General features: G+C 33.4%; 4 protein-coding genes and 1 pseudogene across 5 annotated transcripts; 3 read left to right on the plus strand and 2 right to left on the minus strand.

Moving 5' to 3' along the window:
- Positions 1 to 501: 501 nt before the first annotated feature.
- On the minus strand, positions 502 to 2,187 carry LOC111292586 (uncharacterized; annotated as a pseudogene).
- Positions 2,188 to 3,119: 932 nt separating this feature from the next.
- Positions 3,120 to 5,597, minus strand: LOC111292584 (L-ascorbate oxidase-like). Its single transcript, XM_089767266.1, has 5 exons — positions 5,082 to 5,597; positions 4,840 to 4,932; positions 4,498 to 4,710; positions 4,243 to 4,416; positions 3,120 to 4,159 (listed from the first exon to the last, which is right to left on the minus strand). Exons 1-5 carry the CDS (start codon positions 5,364 to 5,366, stop codon positions 3,203 to 3,205), a joined length of 1,722 nt encoding a protein of 573 aa, XP_089623392.1. The 5' UTR covers positions 5,367 to 5,597; the 3' UTR covers positions 3,120 to 3,202.
- A 2,963-nt stretch (positions 5,598 to 8,560) lies between these two features.
- Positions 8,561 to 11,884, plus strand: LOC111291854 (Tetratricopeptide repeat (TPR)-like superfamily protein). 2 transcript variants are annotated; one of them, XM_022883949.2, is made up of 2 exons: positions 8,561 to 9,653; positions 11,517 to 11,884. In XM_022883949.2, the coding sequence occupies exon 1, from the start codon at positions 8,561 to 8,563 to the stop codon at positions 9,650 to 9,652; it is 1,092 nt and encodes a 363-aa protein (XP_022739684.2). In that variant the 3' UTR covers position 9,653; positions 11,517 to 11,884. The 2 variants fall into 2 exon arrangements, with proteins under 2 accessions (XP_022739684.2, XP_022739685.2); XM_022883950.2 differs by having other exon boundaries at positions 11,520 to 11,884.
- An 82-nt stretch (positions 11,885 to 11,966) lies between these two features.
- LOC111291853 (bifunctional aspartate aminotransferase and glutamate/aspartate-prephenate aminotransferase) lies at positions 11,967 to 18,416 on the plus strand. Its single transcript, XM_022883946.2, has 10 exons — positions 11,967 to 12,893; positions 13,741 to 13,978; positions 14,121 to 14,214; positions 14,356 to 14,459; positions 15,205 to 15,453; positions 15,535 to 15,648; positions 15,779 to 15,862; positions 17,438 to 17,608; positions 17,763 to 17,876; positions 18,034 to 18,416. The coding sequence occupies exons 1-10, from the start codon at positions 12,760 to 12,762 to the stop codon at positions 18,172 to 18,174; spliced, it is 1,443 nt and encodes a 480-aa protein (XP_022739681.2). The 5' UTR covers positions 11,967 to 12,759; the 3' UTR covers positions 18,175 to 18,416.
- A 559-nt stretch (positions 18,417 to 18,975) lies between these two features.
- Positions 18,976 to 20,913, plus strand: LOC111292703 (protein NEN4-like). Its single transcript, XM_022885212.2, has 5 exons — positions 18,976 to 19,777; positions 19,971 to 20,017; positions 20,101 to 20,164; positions 20,299 to 20,478; positions 20,600 to 20,913. The coding sequence occupies exons 1-5, from the start codon at positions 19,328 to 19,330 to the stop codon at positions 20,690 to 20,692; spliced, it is 834 nt and encodes a 277-aa protein (XP_022740947.2). The 5' UTR covers positions 18,976 to 19,327; the 3' UTR covers positions 20,693 to 20,913.
- Positions 20,914 to 21,876: the final 963 nt, after the last annotated feature.

Raw genomic sequence — 21,876 nt, forward strand, 5'->3', positions numbered from 1 at the left:
GCTATGAAGTTACAGACAGACGTGAAAGAAGATAAGAACAGGAAAAATATTAAATGGCATAAGGAGTCAGCAAAGGGCCCATTAGTATTTAAGGCTTCCGTCTTTCAGCTTTCAAAGACTCGTATTTAATTTTGCATGGAAAAAATCTAAATGTTTATGCCAAATATCAGTTTGGACTTTCAATTTTTATATATTATTTTTTATAATATTATAAAACATATTCACATACCCATATCTTAGTTTTTATTCTTTTTAATTGATTCTATGAATCCGAAATTTGAGATGAAAAAAAAAAAAAAAGACATTTAAATACTTACTTTTACTCGTACCTAAATTCGTGGAACATAGAATAAGATAATTATTTATGACTATATGTTGGTTCACCTAGATTAGTTTGTTTGGGATGATTATTAAGGTGACAATTAAGGTGGCTGTGGCAAATCTAATAAACTCCAATTCTAATAGCTCCTATATACCGGTGATTAGTTATGAGGGGTGATAGTTCATTAATAATCTTAATGAGAGTATTCCTTATCTTTTCTTTTTTTTTTTCATGTAAGAAATTTGTGTAAGTAGAAACTGAACAAGTCCATTATCCTAGAAGTGAATTACCAGGATAAGCAACTATTAGAAGTTAGATCTGTTAAGATCACTGAAGAAAAAAACAAGGAAAAAATGTCATAAGAATTATTTCATTTACCTTTATTCAATTTGATATCATGACAAGTTTGGCATGCTATAGGCCTATAATAGCATTAGCATGGATGGCTATTCTTGGCAGGTTACCAACAAAACAGAGATTAGTTCTTGAAATACAGCTTCTTCTGATTGGAATGGTAGCTGTTTTACTTCTAGGGATTCAGGAAGTGGATTCCGGAGATCATTTATTTTTCACTTGTGGACGTACTCAGCAACTTTGGCAGGTCGGTTTTAAATCTGTGGCCTGCAAAGAGTGGTTCAAGAGTGGACAAGTAAACTTCATTGGGCTATGGAAAAGCTAAAAGGCTCTTTGTTTTCTCTTTTATCAGGCCAATCAACTAATCATCTTGATTTGTTAGCAGATCAGTGCAGTGTAATTTGTAAAGTTAATTACTTGTACCAATATAGTAAAGAAGAGATTTGGGTTTAATCACATGTCTCCTCTTTGAAATTCAATTGGGTTTCTGGGATACATACACTCACCTGTAGCATAAAGTTCATTTTCTTGGGGCAATGCCTTACTGGTAAATGATAAAGAGGGAAAACAAAATTCATACACAGTAGAGTTAACTGTTAAGGGCACTTGAGTAAGAAAATTTCATGCACTTTGTGCTTCTAAGAAAGCATCAAAATTCTCCCTAGCCTTGCGCAGGCGAGGTGTGATACAAGAAGCAGGTGAGGCAGGATGTGATGTTGGGGATGATGTAGAAAACCTGACAAGGCGAGATGATTCATTGGATTTCCTGCCTGTTGCTCTTGTTGTAGCTGAACCATTTTTCAGGACTCCTTTTATATCTTTATTATCAAACACGAAAGCAGCAGAAACCGGTAAATGTGCATCGTTCCCAAGATGTTTATCAACTCCAGTGGCAGATCAAAGTAAGATTCATTGAGTTTCCATCCTCATCGTGGTCTGGTATTATGATTGACGAAGCCCATGATCCGCATTCGAACTTTTCCAGGGAAACTGTTCTGGATATCTCATTATTCTCCATCACCATTGTTTTTGCCTTGTGGGAACAAGCAAAGGGCGCTGCATTTGAAGTCAACTTCATTACCGTCCATCTTCTTACTGCTCTTTCGACGACCATCAGTTTTAACATTGGCATTTGGGATTAAACTGCCATGACCATGATGCTTATCGTTGTACTGAAGGGCGGTTGCATCGTGCAGCCAAAAATGATCAAGTTCATCTGGTGATGCACACGTTCTTCCTTCTCCACAAGACTTGCTTTTCCAAAACTGGTTGTTTTTCAGCAGAGACTGATGATATTTTGTTGCAGATGGGTGCTTATTGACCAACTTGTCAACCTGTCTAGGAGATGCTTGACTTTCGATCAAGTTCTTCCTTGACCGAATTGAGCCAAATCGAGGGGAAGAGGTTGCAGAGTTTGGAAGGCTACAACTTAAGAGCTTGTGCTTCGCAGGTAGCAAAGGGAGAGGAACAGATACAGCAGTGTCACCTGGAGCTGCATTGATAGGAGGTAGTTAGAATTTTCTGATAAGCGGGGTATTAATCGGTGATTTTAATATTTAATAAAATAAATTGATAAATTTAATTTTAATATGAGATAAATATAAAAACTTAAATAGTTTAATTGTGATCACTTATGTATAGGTTTGAATATAATAAATTAATTTTGATGCAATAAATTTAATATACTTAATTTGAATGCAATCCATTTTCAAAAAGATCAAATTCTACTAAATCCATTTCATAATACCTAACCTATTTCCGTACATTTAAATCAAATCAAACGAAATAAATTTTGAAATCTTACTTTTTGGCAATGGAAGACTTAAAAATACATATAATTTTAAGGTTAATATTGAGAACATATATAGTAACAATCCACATGTACCAATGAGTTTTTCACTTTTTTAAATTATTTAATCAAAATTAAAATCGTGACTAAGTTAGATCAAAATAATATTTTTAATTTTAACCATTTTAATCCAAATGTTAAAAATATATCTATATATATAACTAAAAAAAGAAAAAAAAACCTTTGGGTTTGCAAGGTTGAAACAAGTTCTTTAATAAGCTTCTCCCTTCACAAAGCAGATTAAATAGAGCATATCATTCCAATAATCATAGAGTATTAGACTCTTAATTTCAAAATTCAAATCTTGATAATTTGAAGTAAAACCAAAAAAAAAAAGCATACCATACATTATTAATAAATTAGAGGGTTGCCTATATACTATTTTAAAATAATTAATAAGGTAATATGATGAATAAAAAGATTAATATCTAATAAAAAATGAAAATGATTTTTTAAGAAATTAAGATTATGAATTTTTATTTAATTGTAATTATAACAATTAAAAATTGAAAATAAATTAATAAAATGATATTTTCTCAAAATATTTGTCATCCAATTTGTCTAAATTAATTTAAGTAAACATTTTTTTTTAATTTTCAATGATTTGATAAACATAATTGAGGAAAAAAATGGAACATAAATTTATTCAAACAATACTTTGCAACGCCGTTGTCAAACTATGGCTTAAACAAGTCTTTGGTTTTACCACAACCATAATTGGCCTTAGGTATATTTCCCACCTGTTCCATTCCAGATTCAAAAACAACTAACATCCCAAGCAAGAGATGGGCTTCAATGTGGCAATGAAAAAGCCATACACCTGGATTATCTGCTTGAAACCTCAAGGCAGTCCATCCATAAGGATGAAGAGGCACTGTATTCTTCATAATTGGATCAACCAAATTGTACTTTTCAATGTCCCTGGACAAGTTGAATTTCCCTTCCCCATAGCCCAGGACCCAAAAATCATGCCCATGTAGATGCCAGGGATGTGCCTCACTAACATTTGCTGTCATAGAATTTGCATTTTGCAATATAATATCCACTGTTGAGTTGAATTGCAGCCTGTAAATGGATGTGCTAGAATTGGCATTTGTGTTGTTTGCAACACTGTATATGTCAAAATTTGCAGAGTCATAATCTTCTGGTGGTGGGTTTGGATCAAAAACATCAGTCATATTTTCCTTCAAGGCAATAAGGTAAGGGGTAGTTGGAAGGGAATGTGAGACATTGTTTAAGGACCAACGGATGTAACCATCTATTTTGTTTTGCGTGTTGAGGAGTACAATGACTCTGTCTGGTTTTTTCGGAGGCTTCACAATGAATCCTTGGCGAGCTTTAATGGTCAAACTTTGATTGATTTGCAACTGTGTGTCATTCCAAAGGGGTACTGGTGGTGGATTTGTTGGGGGAAGTTTAAGAAAATGGTTAGGATAGTAATTGAAGATGGCTAAGCCATTTGGTGTTTTAGGTTTTCGACTAACAACATTTATGCTGGTCCAGTAATTCCTGGATGGATCTTGATTTGCTGTTACCAGGACAGAATATGTCTCCCCAGAGTAAATAAACAGGTTCTTAGTGACGAAAGGCTTGACGTATTGCCCATCAGCTTCAACAACTGTCATCTCATGGTCCTGAGATTTCAAAACAGGGAAAATGTTTCAAGCACACTTTCTACTTAAAAACTTTGTATATTGAGTTAGAGGCATCAGTATACCTCAATTTGAAAGCTAAGAGATGATAAAGATGTCAAGCTAGCAAGCCGTAGTCGATAGGTTTTGCCAGAAATTACAGTCAGTGAGGATGGAGAACATTGAGGATTTGTCGAATTACAAACACTGGGTGCTAAGCCAGAACAATTGTAATTCCCTCTTCCACTTATCAATAGTGACTGAAATGAGATATAACATATACAAAAGTACAGTTCAGAAAACTCGTTATACTTGAAGCTAAAATATATAGGAATATTTACCTGAGGCTCGCCAATCCAATCAAAAGGTATGGAAGACAAGCCAGTTGATTGCTCATAAGCTGTTCTATGGTACCAATCGCTGAGAATAATCCCTCGATCGAGATCATAGCTGAAGGGCTCTGAGACCCCAACTGGAAGTGAAACATTAATCATTCCATATAACCCAGATTCTCTTTGCATTCCATAATGTGAATGGTACATATATGTCCCCGGCTAATGTCAAGCAAATATAAAGATCTTTTTAGCTTTAACAACATTAAAATTAAAGAGTAACAGCTGGTTCAAAGAAGCTAGAAACAAAGCTTGAATGTATGGATGTTAGTTAAGGCTTCTAGTTATTACCCTGTCAACCACAAATGTATATCTATAGGTCTCCCCTGGCATGATTGCACATTGAGTAACACCATCTGTTCCATCACTCCAAGGTGTTCCACGCTGTTTTCAATAGCTCAACAAGTTAGAAAATGCAATGATTCTATAGCAAACTTGGTACTTGGAAATGGAATATATATATATATGCTTATCATCATATCTTATTGACTCAAATCTCTTAGAAAGCAGTAGGGGTGATTCGATAGCAATACCTGCCGGATTCCATGCCAATGGATTGCGACATTTTCCATCAGCAGATTGTTGATAACGTCGACAACGATTGTATCTCCTTGCACAGCAGAGATAGTTGGCCCTGGAGTCAACCCATTAATGGCAATAGCTAGTTTCTTGTAGCAATCAAGAGACTTGTACTGGTAAGTCACCTCCCAGGTGTAATGGCGCTCTATAGCTGCAGCTGGGACAGTTATTAAGGACATGAAGATGCATGTAACCAACAACATAATCATAATCCTTTCCCAATGTAAAATCCCAAACATGTTTTTGTTTAGATGTTTTGTTCTTAGAATTAACCTTTTAAGTCCCCTAAGAAATTGATGTTTTGATTCCTTACTTATTTGGAGTGTGAAATCAAGTCCATCTATATCCCTGCCTTAAGCATGGCACACATGTTTCTTTCCTTATACTAACAAATATTGTAAATACAAACTTCAACAAAAAGATAACTCAAGACATTAGCCATAATGAACCAAACTTATTTAACATTCAAGCTTTGCAAAAATACAAAATTAATTTTGTTTCGAGACCTGCATTTCTCTTTTAGATTATTGAGATATTTTTAAGGTTGGAAAATAGTTTTTTTTTTAATTCTTAATCTATCATTAAACCTTCCTTATCATATTATTTACTTCGTTAAAAAGAATATTATTTGTATAAACTCTTTTGAACATATAATCTTTAAATGTCAACTGATTCAAAAGATAGTAGGTAGGTCAAAAAATGATTTAAAGCATTCTAAATCTAATTAATGACCAAAATATGAAATAGTTTCTTCTAACTTATCTAGATCTAAGAATTCAATTGTAATTTACACGTGCAAAAAGTTTTATGTTGAGCTAAAAAAAACTCCATTAAGATTTGAATTTTAAAATTAATGTAATTAATTATGTGATAGAACACGTAGATATGACTCTTATTAAATACATAGATTTCTTTCAAATAGCACATTTATGCATATGAAATCTTTTAACATTGAAAATTATATGCCTTTTGTTATAATTTATATAATAAATTAAATTTAAAAAAAATACCAGGAAAAAAACAAAAACATGCCAGCTACCAAAAATAAACAGAAGTAATGACCAAAATGGTCAATAAAAACGGAGATTCAGTTGGTAGATATTGACCAAAATTGTCAATAACAAAAATAATATATATATATATATATATTTAATGACTTTTTTTTCTTTTCTTCTCTTGCGGGAAAAGGGATGTTTTTCCTTTGTTCAGAGTAAAGGTATATTTCACTTTTTATTTTATTTATTTTTCAACAAGAAGCAGACAGATGGATAAAAAAAACCTAGCAAATTACAAGTAGATTAAAACAAGTTACCAAAGAAAAGGCATATATACTTGGAAAAAGAATCGTATAAAATGATTATTTTACGTCAACATATATCATTTTCATTTAAATTATGTTATAGAATTATATTATTGAAAAAAAATCAGTTGTGAGTGTGTTCGGTGCAAATGGGATTGCATTGAACTTTTATATGTGCAAACATGTTTTTCTTGTATGAAAGGTGAATTTTATTTTCATTTAAGTTGATCTCATTTAAAGGTATCTATTGGACCAACTAAGTCAAATTGACACCTTTAAAAGGTAGGTTCGAGCCCAATTCATTCATGAAACTCATTTAAATTAATTTTATTGTTAAAATATTTTATATTAATATTTTTAAATTTATTTTAGAATGAACATTAAATAAAATTTTTTTATTAATATAATAATATTTGATCCGAATTTAAACTTAAAAATCATGTAAAATCTGAGCATGATTGAGATATTTTTACTCATTTTGCTGAATATAACATTTATAATCTTTCTATACATTTTTCTTGAAAATTATTTTTATGCAAATATCCATATTGCATCTAACCGTCAACACAAAACTATATAGTATCATCATTCATGATAAGTTGCAAATAGAAATTAAATTTAAACTTTAAAAGTGAATGTTAACAAGTATTAATTCAAATGACATGTACGTCGATTAGATTTTTAAAGATTATAAGTTTAAAAGAATTTAAATATATAATTTTTTAAAATAATTAAATAAATAAAGATTAGAGGGCTAACTTTAAAAGTGGATTGATGTTTTAAAATATAAAATAACTAATAAAAATATTCCTACATCTAATACTTTAAGTAAATTACAAGGAATAATTAAAAAAAGTAGAAGAAGAAATGCTAAGCATATTAGACCTAAAAATCTTTTAATCAGAATGGATTAATTATTACTCAAGTTTAATTTACTAATTACATATGGATCTATTTCACAATGTCATGTAGGCAAGACAAAAAAAAAGTATAAAATTTAATTTACTAATCACTTTAATTGCTAAAAACTTAAAATTAAGTACCTAGTAACTATAAAAAAACATTTAGATAAATATTTAAAAGCTTGGGTGGTGTGTAAAGATGGTAACGAGTCAAGTCAAGACAGATTTTTACTTGTTTCGAACTCAATTTAACTATATATATAATACTTGAAAATTGACTCGATTTTTTTTTAAATTTTTTTCATACCTGAATCCGACTCCACTTGACATTATATAAAATCATACATGATTCGAAATTAATAAAATATTAATTTTTAATATAAATATAAAATTAAATAAATAAAAATATAAATAATTATTTATTTATATATATTGAATCAAGTAAGATCATGTTTGTCTAAAATTCGATCCCGAATTTTTTTTTTTTATCATCCAACCTGACCTAACCTGATATTCGATTTAAAAAAAAAAATTTATTCTAAAAGATCAAGTCGAATTAGAACTCGTGAGATACAAGTCCAATTGCATTCTCTAATGGAGTGTATAATTTATTCATTTTTTCAAATACCATTAGTTTATTTTTTTCCTAAATTGCAAAAATTAACAAATCAATATTTAAAAAAAAAAAAACCTCATTTAGCCTGAACTATTATAATTTTTCTAATATTTTACCTAATTAAAAAAAATTTTAATTAGATATCTAAAGTTTAATTTCATTCGATCTTTTAATATTATTAGAAAAATATTGATGTGATATTTAAATATTAACATAGATGATACATAATTATCATGTGATAGTGATGTGATTATTACATGTTATTTTTAAAGAATAAAAAATAAAAAAAAACTTTTTCCTAAAAATTAAATTTTAAATTTTTTTTTAAATGATACGTGAAAACCACATTTAGATAGATTATGTGGCAGCAATGTGTCATTCATATTAGTATTTAAATGCTATTTTATCAATATTAAAGATTGAAGCAATTTAATAAACAAAAATATAATTTAGGTACTTAATTAAAAGTTTTTTATTTAGATATCACATTAAAAAAATTGTAATAGTTTGGGGCCAAATGTGATATTTCACCAAAAAAGCAACAAACAACGAACAACCAAGTGCAAAGTGAAACCGAAGGACGAATAATTTCCTCTCATTTTCGTCATCGTCACCATGGACGAACCCTCCCCGACCACTGACCCTCTAACGAACCAATTCGGATCTCTCAACGACCTAGCTCACGAGCTGGCCTCTCTCCAAGACCTCGCAACGCGCGGCTCCTGGCGTTCCATCCTCGATAAAGTTTCCCGAGCCGGTTCACTCAACCTCCTGAGCAACCCCCACGACCACCTCATCTACCTTTCCTACAACGTCCTTGCCCTCTCAAAACTACGCCGCTTCACCGACGCTTCAAACGAGCTTGACTCTCTCCACGACTTCAATAGCCACCATTACAAATACGAAACCTACCCTCAACTTTACCCGAGCCGCTCCGGTTCAATGGTCCCCTTCTCTCTCCGGTTCATCCACGCCCAACTCCCCATTAAGCTTGGGAATCGCCAAGAAGGTTTAGATCGGTTTTATCTTTTGCTTAATTTTGTTCGTCAGAAAATAAAAGAAAAAGAAAGTAATAGTTTACAAGAGTCTGTCAAAATTTGGAAAAAAAGGGAAAATTTTGTTTTAAATTGCTTGATTGGGCATCATTTGGGGGCTAAGGAATTCAATGTGTGTTTAGATTTAATTAAGGATTTGATCAATCATGATTATTTAGACCCAGTCTTAATTTCCAAATTAGGGTATATTCAAATGCAGATTGGGGATCTTGAAGGGGCAAAAGGGTCATTTAACCGTGTTGAGACGATGTTAAATGAAGGGAAGGATGACGGGGCTTCTTTCCTGGGTGAGGTTGAGTTTAGGAATCTTGTGAATAGAAACAAGGCCTTGGTTTATTTGGTGGGTAAAGATTATGTTTCTGCAGTGAGGGAATATGAGGAGTGTATCGAAAGGGATCACGCAGATATTGTGGCAATTAATAATAAGGCACTTTGTTTGATGTATTCGAGAGATTTGTCAGATTCGATCAAGGTATTGGAGAATGCACTCGAAAGGGTGCCTACAGTGGCGTTGAATGAGACTTTGGTGATCAATTTGTGTAGTATGTATGAGTTGGCATATGTTAATCACTCGGAGATTAAGAGGACTTTGAGTAATTGGATTGCCCGAGTTGCTCCTGATGATTTTGACGCATCCTGTACCAGGGTTTGAGGTATTCTTCGATTGACTTGTTAATCATTAGTATTTTGTTACATTGTCTTATTTCTTTTTAGGTTAAAATTGAGTTCCTGTAACTTTTTATCTAAATGATCATATTACTCAAGATATGTTGTGTTTATAGAATTATAGTGAATGCAATTCTATTTCGGTATTTCCAACTTGTCCTTTATGTAGTTTTTTTTTTTTTTGCTATCTTGTGTCCTATGATGTTATCATGGTTGAGGTGACTTTTTTAGTGGCATTTATTGGCAAAGTATTTTGAAATCAAGATTTTGTTGGATGCAAACAAGCAAATTATTTGATTTCTAATGAATTCCACAAAATTTTATGGAATTCATTTTTCTGAACACTTTTAATGTCTCTTGATGTGGATAGAAAATTGTACTGCATTTGCTTGTTGAACTGCAGGATTCTGGTTCGAGTCTATGCTTTTAATTTCATGGTTGCTAAGTGGATGGTATGCCTATATTGATTTGTGTAATGATTCAACCTGAAGTGAACTATTTTATCCGTCAATATAATTGGCAAACTATCAAGTAGGTGATTCGTAGAAGCAGTGTTCATTTTCTATTTCTATTTCTCCCTTATTCAGTTAACTGGTCTAAGAGGTTCCTTGAATATTAATGAAAATGTTTATCTAGAATTTCCTGCTATTTTGCACAAGTGGGATGAAATAATATATTAACTTTGTCTTTCTGTTTTATATCAATATAATATGGGTTTCAGCAAAAGTGTGTTCCATGCCTAGTTGTCATTATATGTCTATTCTAGAAGATGCTGTCTTATATTGTTACATGAGGTTGTGTTGAAACTTCTGTTACATCCATCATCTTTTTTTTAGTTCATAACAACAAAAAACAGCCTAGTTTCTTAGACACCACCATTTGAGATACAATTTCTCCCTTGCATCCAAATCATCAGTTTATGATGCTATTTTCTTTCTCTGAAGTGTAATGATACATTTTAAGTGTTGGTATTAGGATACCGCATTTCAACCTATATTGCTGTTATAAGGTTTCTAATGGGCCATTTACCCTGCAACTACCAATCTGTTTTTAAAGAAATGTTTAGTGGGAGTAGAAAGTTGGTAGAAAGTGGGGACTAGAGAGCAAAGAGTGAGAAGTAGGAACTGGAATCAAATCTTCTAAATAGGTGTGAGAGAAGAAGCTTGTATGGGAGGTTTCTCATTGCCAGAAAGAGCCTCAAGTGCCATATATACGTACTATTAGTATGAACACACTTAATGCAATCAATAAGAAGGTGTTAGCTCACCCTGTATTAAAGACAATCATGATAAATTTTAGCAATTGGATGTTACTATAAGTTTATGTGGTAGAAGTTGGAGGTTGTGCCATCTGTGGAATATGATACATGAGATGCACTTATGAACTCTAGAGAAAGGCTAAGGGAAGAATTCTTAACTAACTCGATACGCAAGCCATCAAACATAACTTCTGTAACATTCCAACCACATGGAGTTAACTGAAGTTTTTCTAATACTAGTCTTGGTATTGATGTCACATACGCGTTTTATAACAACATAAGTTTTCTGCTACTTGTCTTCATATTGATGTCATATATAGATTAAAGGATGTTATCGGAAATTCAGAATAGTGGTTCAACTATAAACAGAAAGCTTTTAGAGGTAATAAATTTTGCATGCATAGTCTTAAGTGATTCTGAAATTTCTTCTCAATTATCCAGTTAACTTTCTTCAAATTCTGAGCTATTTTTTTCTAAGAAAATTTCTTCGTAACTTCTTTCTTTTGTGTCCTTCTCATTTCAACAATACTTTCTGTCATCAAAAGAAATTCATTTGATGTCCCTCCTGATCTGATGAATTGTCGAATTTCAGCAGATTTCTGAGGACTAAAGACGCAGAGACTTGGTTCAGAGCAGGGGTTTGCTAGGTTCAACCTTTTGTCCTCTCGATTTTCTGCCTAGTTGGTTCAATTTATGGCAGCACCGAAGCCTGTAGAATTCATTCTCATGTATAGTACCTCATTTGTGGTTTCCTTTCTTTTATAAAAAGAGAATGCATAGTGATTTCTTCAACTTACCCAACCAAACCCTAAGTAGACACTCATTTTTTAAATTTAAGATTTTGTAACCTCTTGCATTTCGATGGAGCTTTGTAATGAAGGGGATATGCTACAAAAAAACGTTCTGATGGCTTTTTGACCAGGAATGTGAAAATGATGAATATTTGTGCTGTTGCTAGAATATCTGTTGATCCTGATTCAGGAATAAACCTAGTGTAGCTCAAGTTCTTGACAGATGAATGAAAAATGAGGAAGTTACCAATTACAACAAAAATCCCTGGCAATTTGGGGTTGATAGAATCTATTGGTATTTCAAATTGAAAGGAAGATTGTAAAATTTGTTGGACTAATTAGATTTGTGGTGATAGTTTGGTAACTTTAACAAAGGGGTTATATTTCAAAAGAAAAAAAAAAACATAGAGCTTAATTTTGGGTTCAAGGTTTTAAGGTAGCACAAGTACAAGTCGATTTCTTTCAAATGATGTGACCGAGCAATCGAAAACAAATCAATTTGGTCAACCGTTTTATTTTGTAAAAGAGATCATGCACTGCATACCAACAACAAAAAAGTGTGGTTGGCAGAGTGACGAGTGATGCTGGTGTTCCTCGTTCGGCACCAACCAGCAATGCAAAAATCCCAGTTGAAATTGGTCCCAATCCCCTACCTCCCTGCCACTATTTTTCACCAACATTTGGGCTTATAGAGTAAGGAAAGGACCACATTGGCCTTGGCTGGTCCCACTAGCATTCCACCAGGCCACCAACCCATCTACGCTTCTCACTCCACTCACTACCATCGATGGAAATCTGAAGGGTTCAGGTTTCAAAAGCCCAAAGAAGCTCATCTTCCAACATATTGAAAAATTCATTAAACACCTCCAGGCTCCAACAACCCCTATGTTTTCCTTTTTCCCACCAACCCCTTGCCTTTGTTTTTCATCCTTTCTTCGGACTACTTTTTTGGTTTGCTTTTAATTTATGTGACTGAGAAACAACAGGATCCAACAGTGGCCAAAACCGGTGTTTTTGCTTTAATAATTAATTCTCTTCATCCAAATGGCAAATTCTCTTTGTACTTCAACAAGCATTTCCCGTGTTGGTTTTAGCTCCCAATTTCTGGGATCAAATTCCTCCTCAAAGGCCTACGTTTCCCTTTCTTTGCCTTCTTCTCATGCCAATCTCTCCCTCAAGTAAGTTTCTTTCCGGGTTTTTATTATTTCTAGCACTTTCTTTTTATTTGGTTCTTAGGGACAGATTTTGGGTTGTGATTGATTTTAACAAACTCTATAATCTATCTGTATAGTTCATTGAAGAAAACCCATAAATTTGTTTCTGGCATTAGTTGGATTTCTCTTAAGATTCATGGTAGTATTTGCCTTCTTTTTTTTTTTTTTACTTTCTTTGCTTCTTTGGCTTTAAAGATAAAGTTGCTGGCAACTAGATAGCCTGAGGTTTGAATTATGAAGGTGTCATGTCAACTTAGATTTGGTTCAGGATGTTTTTTCACATGCATTGCTTTCTCAAAATCCTTTGTCATAATATGATCAAATATTGAACAATCCTTTTGAGAGATTGTTTGAGACCCTGTTGCTGCTGGTAATTAATATAGGATTTATTCTCTGCGAGATGTTAGTTTATACCCTTTCTTGAGTTATTTGCTTTTCAGCAGTTAAAAGGAATAGGTTGATAATACTTATGGACAAATTGGTATGGAAATGATTTCATGTAGTGTTGTCTTTTTTTGGAATTGTAAAAAGAAACATCCCTATTTTTTGTTTACTTCATTCATTCAACTGATTCATTGTAGTTGTAGAACTATTTAAGGAACTTCCATTTGTGGCACGATCACAAGCAATGCTGTGTATCAATTAATTTAAAGAGTAAAATTTCCAAAGGCCATACATATTCTGCAAGCATTTTTCATTTGCTTAATAGTTACAGAAAACTAGTCTCAAAGGTCTGAGTACTAAAATCTCCAAAAGGGAGTCCAGACATATTAGATAATGTCATTGTCTACTTGTATCTACTTCTTGGCAGATCTGTTGAGACTTCTAGACAACAGTCATGGAGAATAAGTGCAATGTCTAAGGCAGAGAATAGCAGCTTTGAGCAAGTGAAAGTTGATATCTCTCTGAGCCCCAGAGTTAACTCTGTGAAGCCTTCAAAGACAGTGGCTATAACTGATCATGCAACTGCTCTTGCACAAGCTGGTGTCCCTGTTATTCGATTGGCTGCCGGCGAGCCTGATTTTGATACACCAGCTGTTATAGCAGAGGTACCTTTCTTTTTATAATCCATTTTGGATCCCTGTTTCATTTTCTCTGATATAAGTTGTATCCTCTTTTAGTTATGAGTCTGTTGGCCTACTAAGAAGTATTTTAATTTATTTTATATTTTTTTCATTTTTGAAAAGTAAGGCTGGGATAAATGCAATTCGTGAAGGTTACACACGGTACACACCCAATGCAGGTACTATGGAACTTCGGGCAGCAATTTGTCATAAGCTAAAAGGTAAGAGTATAAGTTATGTAAGTGCTTTTCTGATTTAAGAATTGTAAAGTTTTATGCTTGTTTACCTTTGATGTAGGATGAGGCTGAGTTTCTCATGTTTTTTCTAGTTGTTTTTACTTATTTCCTTTTAATTTGTTGCAGAGGAGAATGGAATCTCTTATACACCTGATCAAATTTTGGTCAGTAATGGTGCTAAGCAGAGTATCCTTCAAGCGGTTCTTGCAGTTTGTTCTCCTGGTGATGAGGTGAAGTTTGTCTATTTAACAATCTTTACCATAGAAAATGCTGGGAACATGCTTTAAGAAATCCTTCACCCCCTTTTCAAGCGGTTGTAGTCCTATATATTGAGTTGGGTATTTAGATCTTATTTACTTTTTCATTCATTGATTGCTTCTATCAGTATAATTTGTAGAATTAACCAAATTGAAATACCCCATCAAATTATGATTGCATTTTCCTTTTACTATGGTTGTTTCTGTAAATCTATTAAATTGGTTAAAGAGGCAGGTCTCAAATAAGAGATTATTGATTTAACACTTTGCAGTGAAGGTCGGAGACCAAAATTCTCCATTGATTATGCTGTAAAAATTTTCAGTTACCCCATAGATATTAAACTTCAAGTTGCCAGTCTACCAATTTAGGCAATAAGAAATGCCATATGGATTTGAAACACCTGGCATGAAGCGATTAGAAAGATACCTCAACCATGTTCTCTTTCACAAAGCAAGTATTAGCCTATCTTTGTCAAGAATTTTGGGATAGAAAACCAAATGAATTAAAATAACTAAATAAAGAACAGAAAAAGGTAATTTGTAAATATTTTAATATTTTCCTGCATGCTAAGATGGTCATTTCCTCTTCGTGGTTAGATCTTCCTTCCAAATTTATATGTCTGCAAGGAACATTCTTTAGGTAATCATAATCATGTTTCAGTGCTTTTAAGTAGAGTGATACAAGGTTACTTAATTGTGAGCACATAATTTCTTTCAGGTAATAATTCCTGCTCCATTTTGGGTTAGTTACCCAGAAATGGCAAGGCTGGCTGATGCAACACTTGTTATTCTTCCGACACTCATCTCTGAAAATTTTCTATTGGATCCAAAGCTCCTTGAGTCTAAAACCACCGAAAAGTCAAGACTGTTAATTCTATGTTCTCCATCCAACCCAACTGGGTCTGTTTACCCTAAGAAACTGCTTGAAACAATTGCAGAAATTGTAGCAAAGCATCCCAGGCTTCTGGTACTATTACATATCCTGAACTCTCGTACATAGGTTATGCTGATATTCAAACACTGAGCTTTCTGTTATTGGCTTATTCAGGTTCTGTCTGATGAAATATACGAACATATAATTTATGCACCGGCAACTCACACAAGCTTTGCATCATTGCCAGGCATGTGGGAGCGGACTCTAACAGTCAATGGCTTTTCCAAGGTAAATCAATTGCCTTTAAACCTTGATTAAGTATTCCCCTCTAGTTAATTGATGAATTTCCCATGCTAAACTCTGGCGTAGTTCCTTTAGTGGTCATTTTGAGGATTGACATTTTTAAGGTGACCTGTAGGCTTTTGCAATGACTGGTTGGCGACTCGGATATATTGCCGGACCTAAGCACTTTGTTGCAGCATGTAATAAAATCCAGAGTCAGGTATGTTGCATCATACTCATCACTTTCATTTTCAATTGATCAAACTGCATCCAGCATGCATTGGTGCAGAATGCTATTGCATTGGCCTATAATAAGATATTTTTAAGGCTGTGAACTCTGGGAAGAACTTTTCTTGGAGATCAAATGAATTTTGTTGCTAGTCTGATATAGAGAATGATTACAAAATATGGCACTTTTTTTGGATTAGCTGTGTGGTATATTGAGGACTGCAGCTGCAGCCACTACTAATCTCTGACATATACCGGTGAAGTATCTGAATGTGCTTGCACTAACGTTATTTATTGGGGCTCATACCATTTTTGGGATTTATTTATTTATTTTTTTCATTTCTGAGTAACCTTCTTTGAAATTCCTATACTTGGACAAGCTAGTCAATATTTGTACTTTTGGTATTACATTCTGGCCCTGAAGATGTTTAAACTAATCTTACCTACGTAAATTTTAATTTATTCCTTCATCATACTGAAAGTTAAGCTATTGCGGTAACTTTCAATGTTGTTCGCAAGACCGAACAATTTGGGATGTAGTTGTCAATTTCCTTGGTAATGCTCATTGTCTATTTTAGAACATGGCATGTGTGCATTTATTTATGCATAAAAAGTTTACTGGCAGTAGTGAATCATCTCCAGTTAGCAGCTTTTTGAACCTCTGAATTCTGATACTTGTTCAAATTAGTCAATGTTCATACTTTTGATATTACTCCAAGCTGTTGAAGAGGTTTGAAACAAATTTTACCATACCCGCATTTTAATTTGGTTCATTCTCTTTGTACTTGAAGTTGAACCAATGGGGCAGCAGTTAATGTGGTCCAACAAAATGAACAATGTAGGATGTGGTTGCAAATTTGCTTTGTGAGACTCATCGACTGTTATAACACCATGTACATTTATTCAAACATGACAAGTTTGAATCACAGTATTTTGCATGATGATTGAAGCTGCGATTGGATGAACTTGTATGTAATTGTGATCGAGGAATTCAATAAAAAACTGAACCATCTCTTGACCGAATGTTAGTGAATACTGAGTATCATTTTTTGACATTTATAATTTTAAGCTAGAAAGCAGTGAATTAATACAACATTTGAGCCAAATTAGGGTGGGCTGGAAATGTTATAGGATGTCATGGGAATAAGATTGTTGAACTGTGCTTGAAAAAATGAAATTGCTTGTGATTGGAAAAACTCAAAACTGATGCCATTAACTAACATAATCCCGAAATGTTTATCTTGGTTTGCAATTGTTGAAGGAAAGAAAAACAATGATTATTAAAGGAGTAAGCTTGAGTTAACTGTGCTAGATGGGCGCTTCTAAACTTTTGCTATGCCTTACCAAATGAAACTGATAAGTTAAGAAGGATTCATATTGCTGATCCCTTATAGTTAAGGCAGTGGAAGACCAATGTGTCAATTAGCTCCAATAGGTTGATGTATCTATTAGTGACTTATGTATATCATACATATCAACACATTAATTACTTTGTTAGATGTGTAGTTTCGTTAGTGTAATCGATGTACTGCTAACTAAACCTCTCTTTGGCTTTTATATTTTTCAGGCCACTTCAGGAGCTAGTAGTATATCACAAAAAGCAGGAGTTGCTGCCTTAGGTCTGGGCTATGCTGGTGGGGAAGCAGTTTCCACCATGGTGAAAGCGTTCAGGGAACGGCGGGATTTCTTGGTTAAAAGCTTCAGGGAATTGGAAGGTGTTAAGATATCAGAACCTCAGGTACCAGTATTGGTGTAAAATCATTTATTGGGTAAACTTAAACCCAATTTATTTACAAAAAACCTCGTTTATGCACTTCTCATTTTCTTTAATGTTTTGATATTTTAACTTTTCAAGTAACATACATCTTGCTAGCACTACTTCTGGCTTGCAGGGTGCTTTCTATCTCTTCATTGATTTCAGTTCTTACTATGGAATAGAAGCTGAAGGTTTTGGTAAAATTGAAAATTCAGAGTCACTATGTCGATACCTCCTGGACAAGGCTCAGGTATGCTTCATTGAGTGCTGTTTCAGAACTCTTCCTTCTTTTCAAAAGTAAATGAGTAAGGGCTAGGTTATGTGTTTCATCAATATTTTTGGAGTGCCTAAATATTCTGTTTAACATTGAAGATCAAACATCAAATATTGCTTCTAATGATTGACAGGTTGCACTAGTTCCTGGAGATGCATTTGGGGACGATAGCTGCATTCGCATATCATATGCAGCATCCCTCACCACCTTACAAGCTGCTTTTGAGAGAATTAAAAAAGCACTCGTCTCCCCGAGGCCAGCTGTTCCTGTTTAACACTGATGAATAATCATGCAGCATGTTGTAATTGTTGTACCTTATTTTGGGATTTGAAATTTTTATTTTTTAATAAGTTCTCTGAAGAAAATTCTGGGTTTTCTAGGTTCATTTGTTCTCCCATAATTGTCTCGCATTCTAGGAAATATGACTTCATGCTCATGTGTATGGAGCTCGAATGCACAAGTGTAACTGTGTACGCTTGAAATGAAACGCAAAACGGATATTCATTTTGAGTCCGATATTTTGGCCCAATTGATATTAAGGTCTCGTTTACGTGGGCTTCTTAACCTAGTTCTTTGTCTTGAACAGAATATATAATGGCCTACTGCAACACAAATATCTAAAAGGAATAGCCTCTCGGATTGCTGCCATTTCCCATTCATTTGCTTTTTTGGTTTTATTTGTGCATTATTTTTTGAAAATTTAAAAAGAAGAAAAAACAAATGAACATGGTTTTGCATGTAAGAAAAGAAAGCAAGAAATGAACGTTGTTTGCATGTTGACAACAATTTCAGTTCATGTTTGTGGAAGACCCTTCACGACAAGTCAAAGCGTTCCCATTTTGTTGTTCATGTTTCATTTGCTTTCACGTGTTATCAAAAACAATAATTTTAAAATGGTATGATTACTTTCCAAATTATATGCTTCTTATAATTCCCCAGTCCTGAGATCAGAATATTCCCAAGGAATATTTCTTTCTAGGGTAACCAGATCTAGCACTCCAAGGAATCAATTCCTTTTCCTAACGAGCTTGCTTCATCTGTTCCAACATAAATCATATATCTTAGCTATATTAAGTCATTCAATCGGAGAGGAAAGCTGGAACTTGTCCCGAAGGTTTTCGAGGTTTCTGCTCCAGATGGTAACATAATAATTGAGGAAAAGGATTGCCCTTTTTAGCAGTAGTATTCCTGCCTAACTGGAATTTCCTTGCATAAGGCAAGTCTAATAGAAAGCTAAGATACCCTTTATCCAATGCCTGAAACTATTGACTTGAACTACAAGACAATCAATCTCTAATGCCAAGAATTCTCTTCTTCCACCCATGCATTACCTTACTTTCTTTCCCATCTTCCTTCCCCATTTATACCATGATTACAATGTCAATGAACATTACAAAAAAACTTTAACCAAAAACTGGTAACTTGAAATGGAGGCTTTTATTCCATGCAAAGGAGGGTCAGCAGAAATTGTGTTTTTTGACTTAGAAACTACAGTACCCAACAGAGCTGGCCAAAGGTTCTGGATATTGGAGTTTGGTGCAATTGTGGTTTGTCCAAGGAAGCTTATTGAGCTGAAGAGTTTTAGTACCCTGATAAGGCCAAAGGAGTTGTCTGCTGTACCATTGAGGTCCAGTCGATGTGATGGGATAACTAGAGAAGCTGTTGCAAATGCACCTGAATTTGAGGAAGTTGCCGACAAAATATTCAGCCTTTTGAATGGTAGGATATGGGCGGGCCATAACATTCAGAGATTCGACTGTGTCCGCATTAAGGAGGCCTTTGCTGAGATTGGTAGGCCTGCTCCTGTATCTGTTGGGACCATTGATTCTTTAGGAGTCCTAACTGAGAAGTTTGGCAGAAGAGCCGGAAATATGAAGGTAAAATTCAAATCAACCTTGTTATTTCTATAAAGAATAATCTATGGCTCTTATGATCAGAAATTCTGACAATTCTGAAACATAATAAAACCTTATTTACACCCCGGAAGTTCAATTTCTTTGAGGTTAACTTTGAATATTCTATCCTATAATGTTTAAAATTTATGTCCTGATCTAATTACCCTTCATGCAGATGGCAAGCTTAGCTGCTTACTTTGGGCTTGGGCAGCAAAAACACAGGTATGGGAATGTTATGTGTGTTAGTTGAACAAATGAGAAAAGAAAAGAACATAATCATGGTTTTGAATTATGTCCTTAAACAGGAGCCTGGATGATGTTCGAATGAATTTGGAGGTTGTAAAGCATTGTGCAACCGTGCTCCTTTTGGTATGTCCTGAAACATTCAATAATGAATTCCAACACCCATTTTCAACTTTTATCTAGAAATCTTTGTTTCAGAATAATAAAATGAAACAACATAAATAATGTTTAAGGCTTTGAGTTTCTATATATGATGTTAGGAATCAAGCCTCCCGAGCATATTGCATGGCAATTGGCACAGGTCCCCCACAATAACGACACGAAGTAGAAGCAGCAGTACAGGAAAATTGACATGCAGGGAAGAAACCAGCAGGAAATCTCCTCCAATTTCTATCGCATATCAAAGAACAGTGCCCTACACAAGGGGAAGTTTGGGAAAGGTTTTCCTACAATTCATAGCTATATATCTTAATTACATGCCGATTTTTCAATAATTAATTAAGCATGATTTGTTATTGGTAAATGGCAACTAACAAGGAAAATGAACTTATAATGAAGCAGATGACAGAAAGAGTGAAGAATCTTTTGCTTAAAGCCCAAGGAAGCCAGCCTCTTAACAACTTTCTCAAGCATTCTCATTCATTGCTCAGATGAGATCAGGATTCAGAAATGAAGGCAATTTCACTAGAGGAAGAACAGAGATATAAAAGGAGAGATTGCAAAATGAATTGGAATTAATGTTCAATGTGTTTCAGATTGACAAGAATCCCTGTAAAGGGTTCCCTTCAATGAGATCATGGCATGCAGGCTTAAGAGGCTCTTTTCCTGCTTATTAATTTGATGAATTATCTAAAAAATTATGCCAATTTGGGACACCTTTTTTGTGGACTATTCATAGGTATTTTAAAAAAATTATTAATAAATAACAAATATCAATTAAACAAAATCTTAATAAATTATTTTTTGACTTTAAGAATAAATGATTGTGCAAAATTTTATTAATCCTTTGACTTTAAAAAGACTTCACTAAACTTCTTTATTTTTTAACATTATCTAACAAGATGAATATATTTAAATCAAAATGTTATGTAAGTGGATGGAAGATACAATGAATCTAGACACCCTTTCCATTAGTATATCATATCCTATCAAACAGACAAAACCACATTAATTGTTTATCTGAATTGCGTCTAAACTTCATAAATAGAGTAGCATAGTCACTAATGCACTTTAGGTTAAAATTTTTTATATGTCAGTAGGAATATTATATATTGTTACATGTCATGTAACTCATGGTTGGTGATTTACCTACATATTTGTTTTTTTTTTTTTTAACAAAAGTGTCAAGTTTTCAAATAAGGGTTAAAATTATGAAATTACAAGAAAAAAATAACGGTTAAAGGCAAAAATAAGGGGGTATTTTTTAAGTAAAGGATGTTTTTTATGTTTGTACTCCAACAATAAAATCAGATTGACACAAAAGAAGTCAGAAGGAGATAAAAATAAGAATATATAAAATTAATGATAATATCTATACATTTTTATTTATAAACGGGAGATGAAAGGTTTACGAGATAAAATGATGATATAATCGAGTGATATGATACTAAATATGTGAGATCGGTTTAAAAATTTAAAATATCCCTAGTTGTATGCTAATGATCTTTAACGAGAGGAATGACCAAAGTACTTTTTGGATAAAAAAATATTTTTAATAAAAACAATAAAAAAATAGTAGGTTAATTATGCTTATCTTATATGAAAATATAATACTCTCTCTATCTTATTTTTTTGTTCATATTTTTTGGAAAAGTCCCAAAATTATGTATTTTTTTAAC

The sequence above is a fragment of the Durio zibethinus genome, chromosome 10, assembly GCF_047325235.1.
Source record: "Durio zibethinus cultivar Kanyao isolate XHJ-2024 chromosome 10, ASM4732523v1, whole genome shotgun sequence".
NCBI classification, from domain to species: Eukaryota; Viridiplantae; Streptophyta; class Magnoliopsida; order Malvales; family Malvaceae; genus Durio; species Durio zibethinus.

Bases quoted from the DNA above. Each gene is read 5' to 3' on its own strand.
- LOC111291853 (XM_022883946.2), top strand. From the start codon at position 12,760: ATGGCAAATTCTCTTTGTACTTCAACAAGCATTTCCCGTGTTGGTTTT. The intron at 15,863-17,437 runs GTATGTTGCATC...TATATTTTTCAG, and splicing joins GTAATAAAATCCAGAGTCAG to GCCACTTCAGGAGCTAGTAG. The intron at 17,877-18,033 runs GTATGCTTCATT...AATGATTGACAG, and splicing joins ACCTCCTGGACAAGGCTCAG to GTTGCACTAGTTCCTGGAGA.
- LOC111292584 (XM_089767266.1), bottom strand. From the start codon at position 5,366: ATGTTTGGGATTTTACATTGGGAAAGGATTATGATTATGTTGTTGGTT. The intron at 4,933-5,081 runs GTATTGCTATCG...TATTGAAAACAG, and splicing joins ATTGGCATGGAATCCGGCAG to CGTGGAACACCTTGGAGTGA. The intron at 4,417-4,497 runs GTAAATATTCCT...ATCTCATTTCAG, and splicing joins ATTGGATTGGCGAGCCTCAG to TCACTATTGATAAGTGGAAG.
- LOC111291854 (XM_022883949.2), top strand. From the start codon at position 8,561: ATGGACGAACCCTCCCCGACCACTGACCCTCTAACGAACCAATTCGGA.
- LOC111292703 (XM_022885212.2), top strand. From the start codon at position 19,328: ATGGAGGCTTTTATTCCATGCAAAGGAGGGTCAGCAGAAATTGTGTTT. The intron at 19,778-19,970 runs GTAAAATTCAAA...CCCTTCATGCAG, and splicing joins GAAGAGCCGGAAATATGAAG to ATGGCAAGCTTAGCTGCTTA. The intron at 20,018-20,100 runs GTATGGGAATGT...GTCCTTAAACAG, and splicing joins CTTGGGCAGCAAAAACACAG to GAGCCTGGATGATGTTCGAA.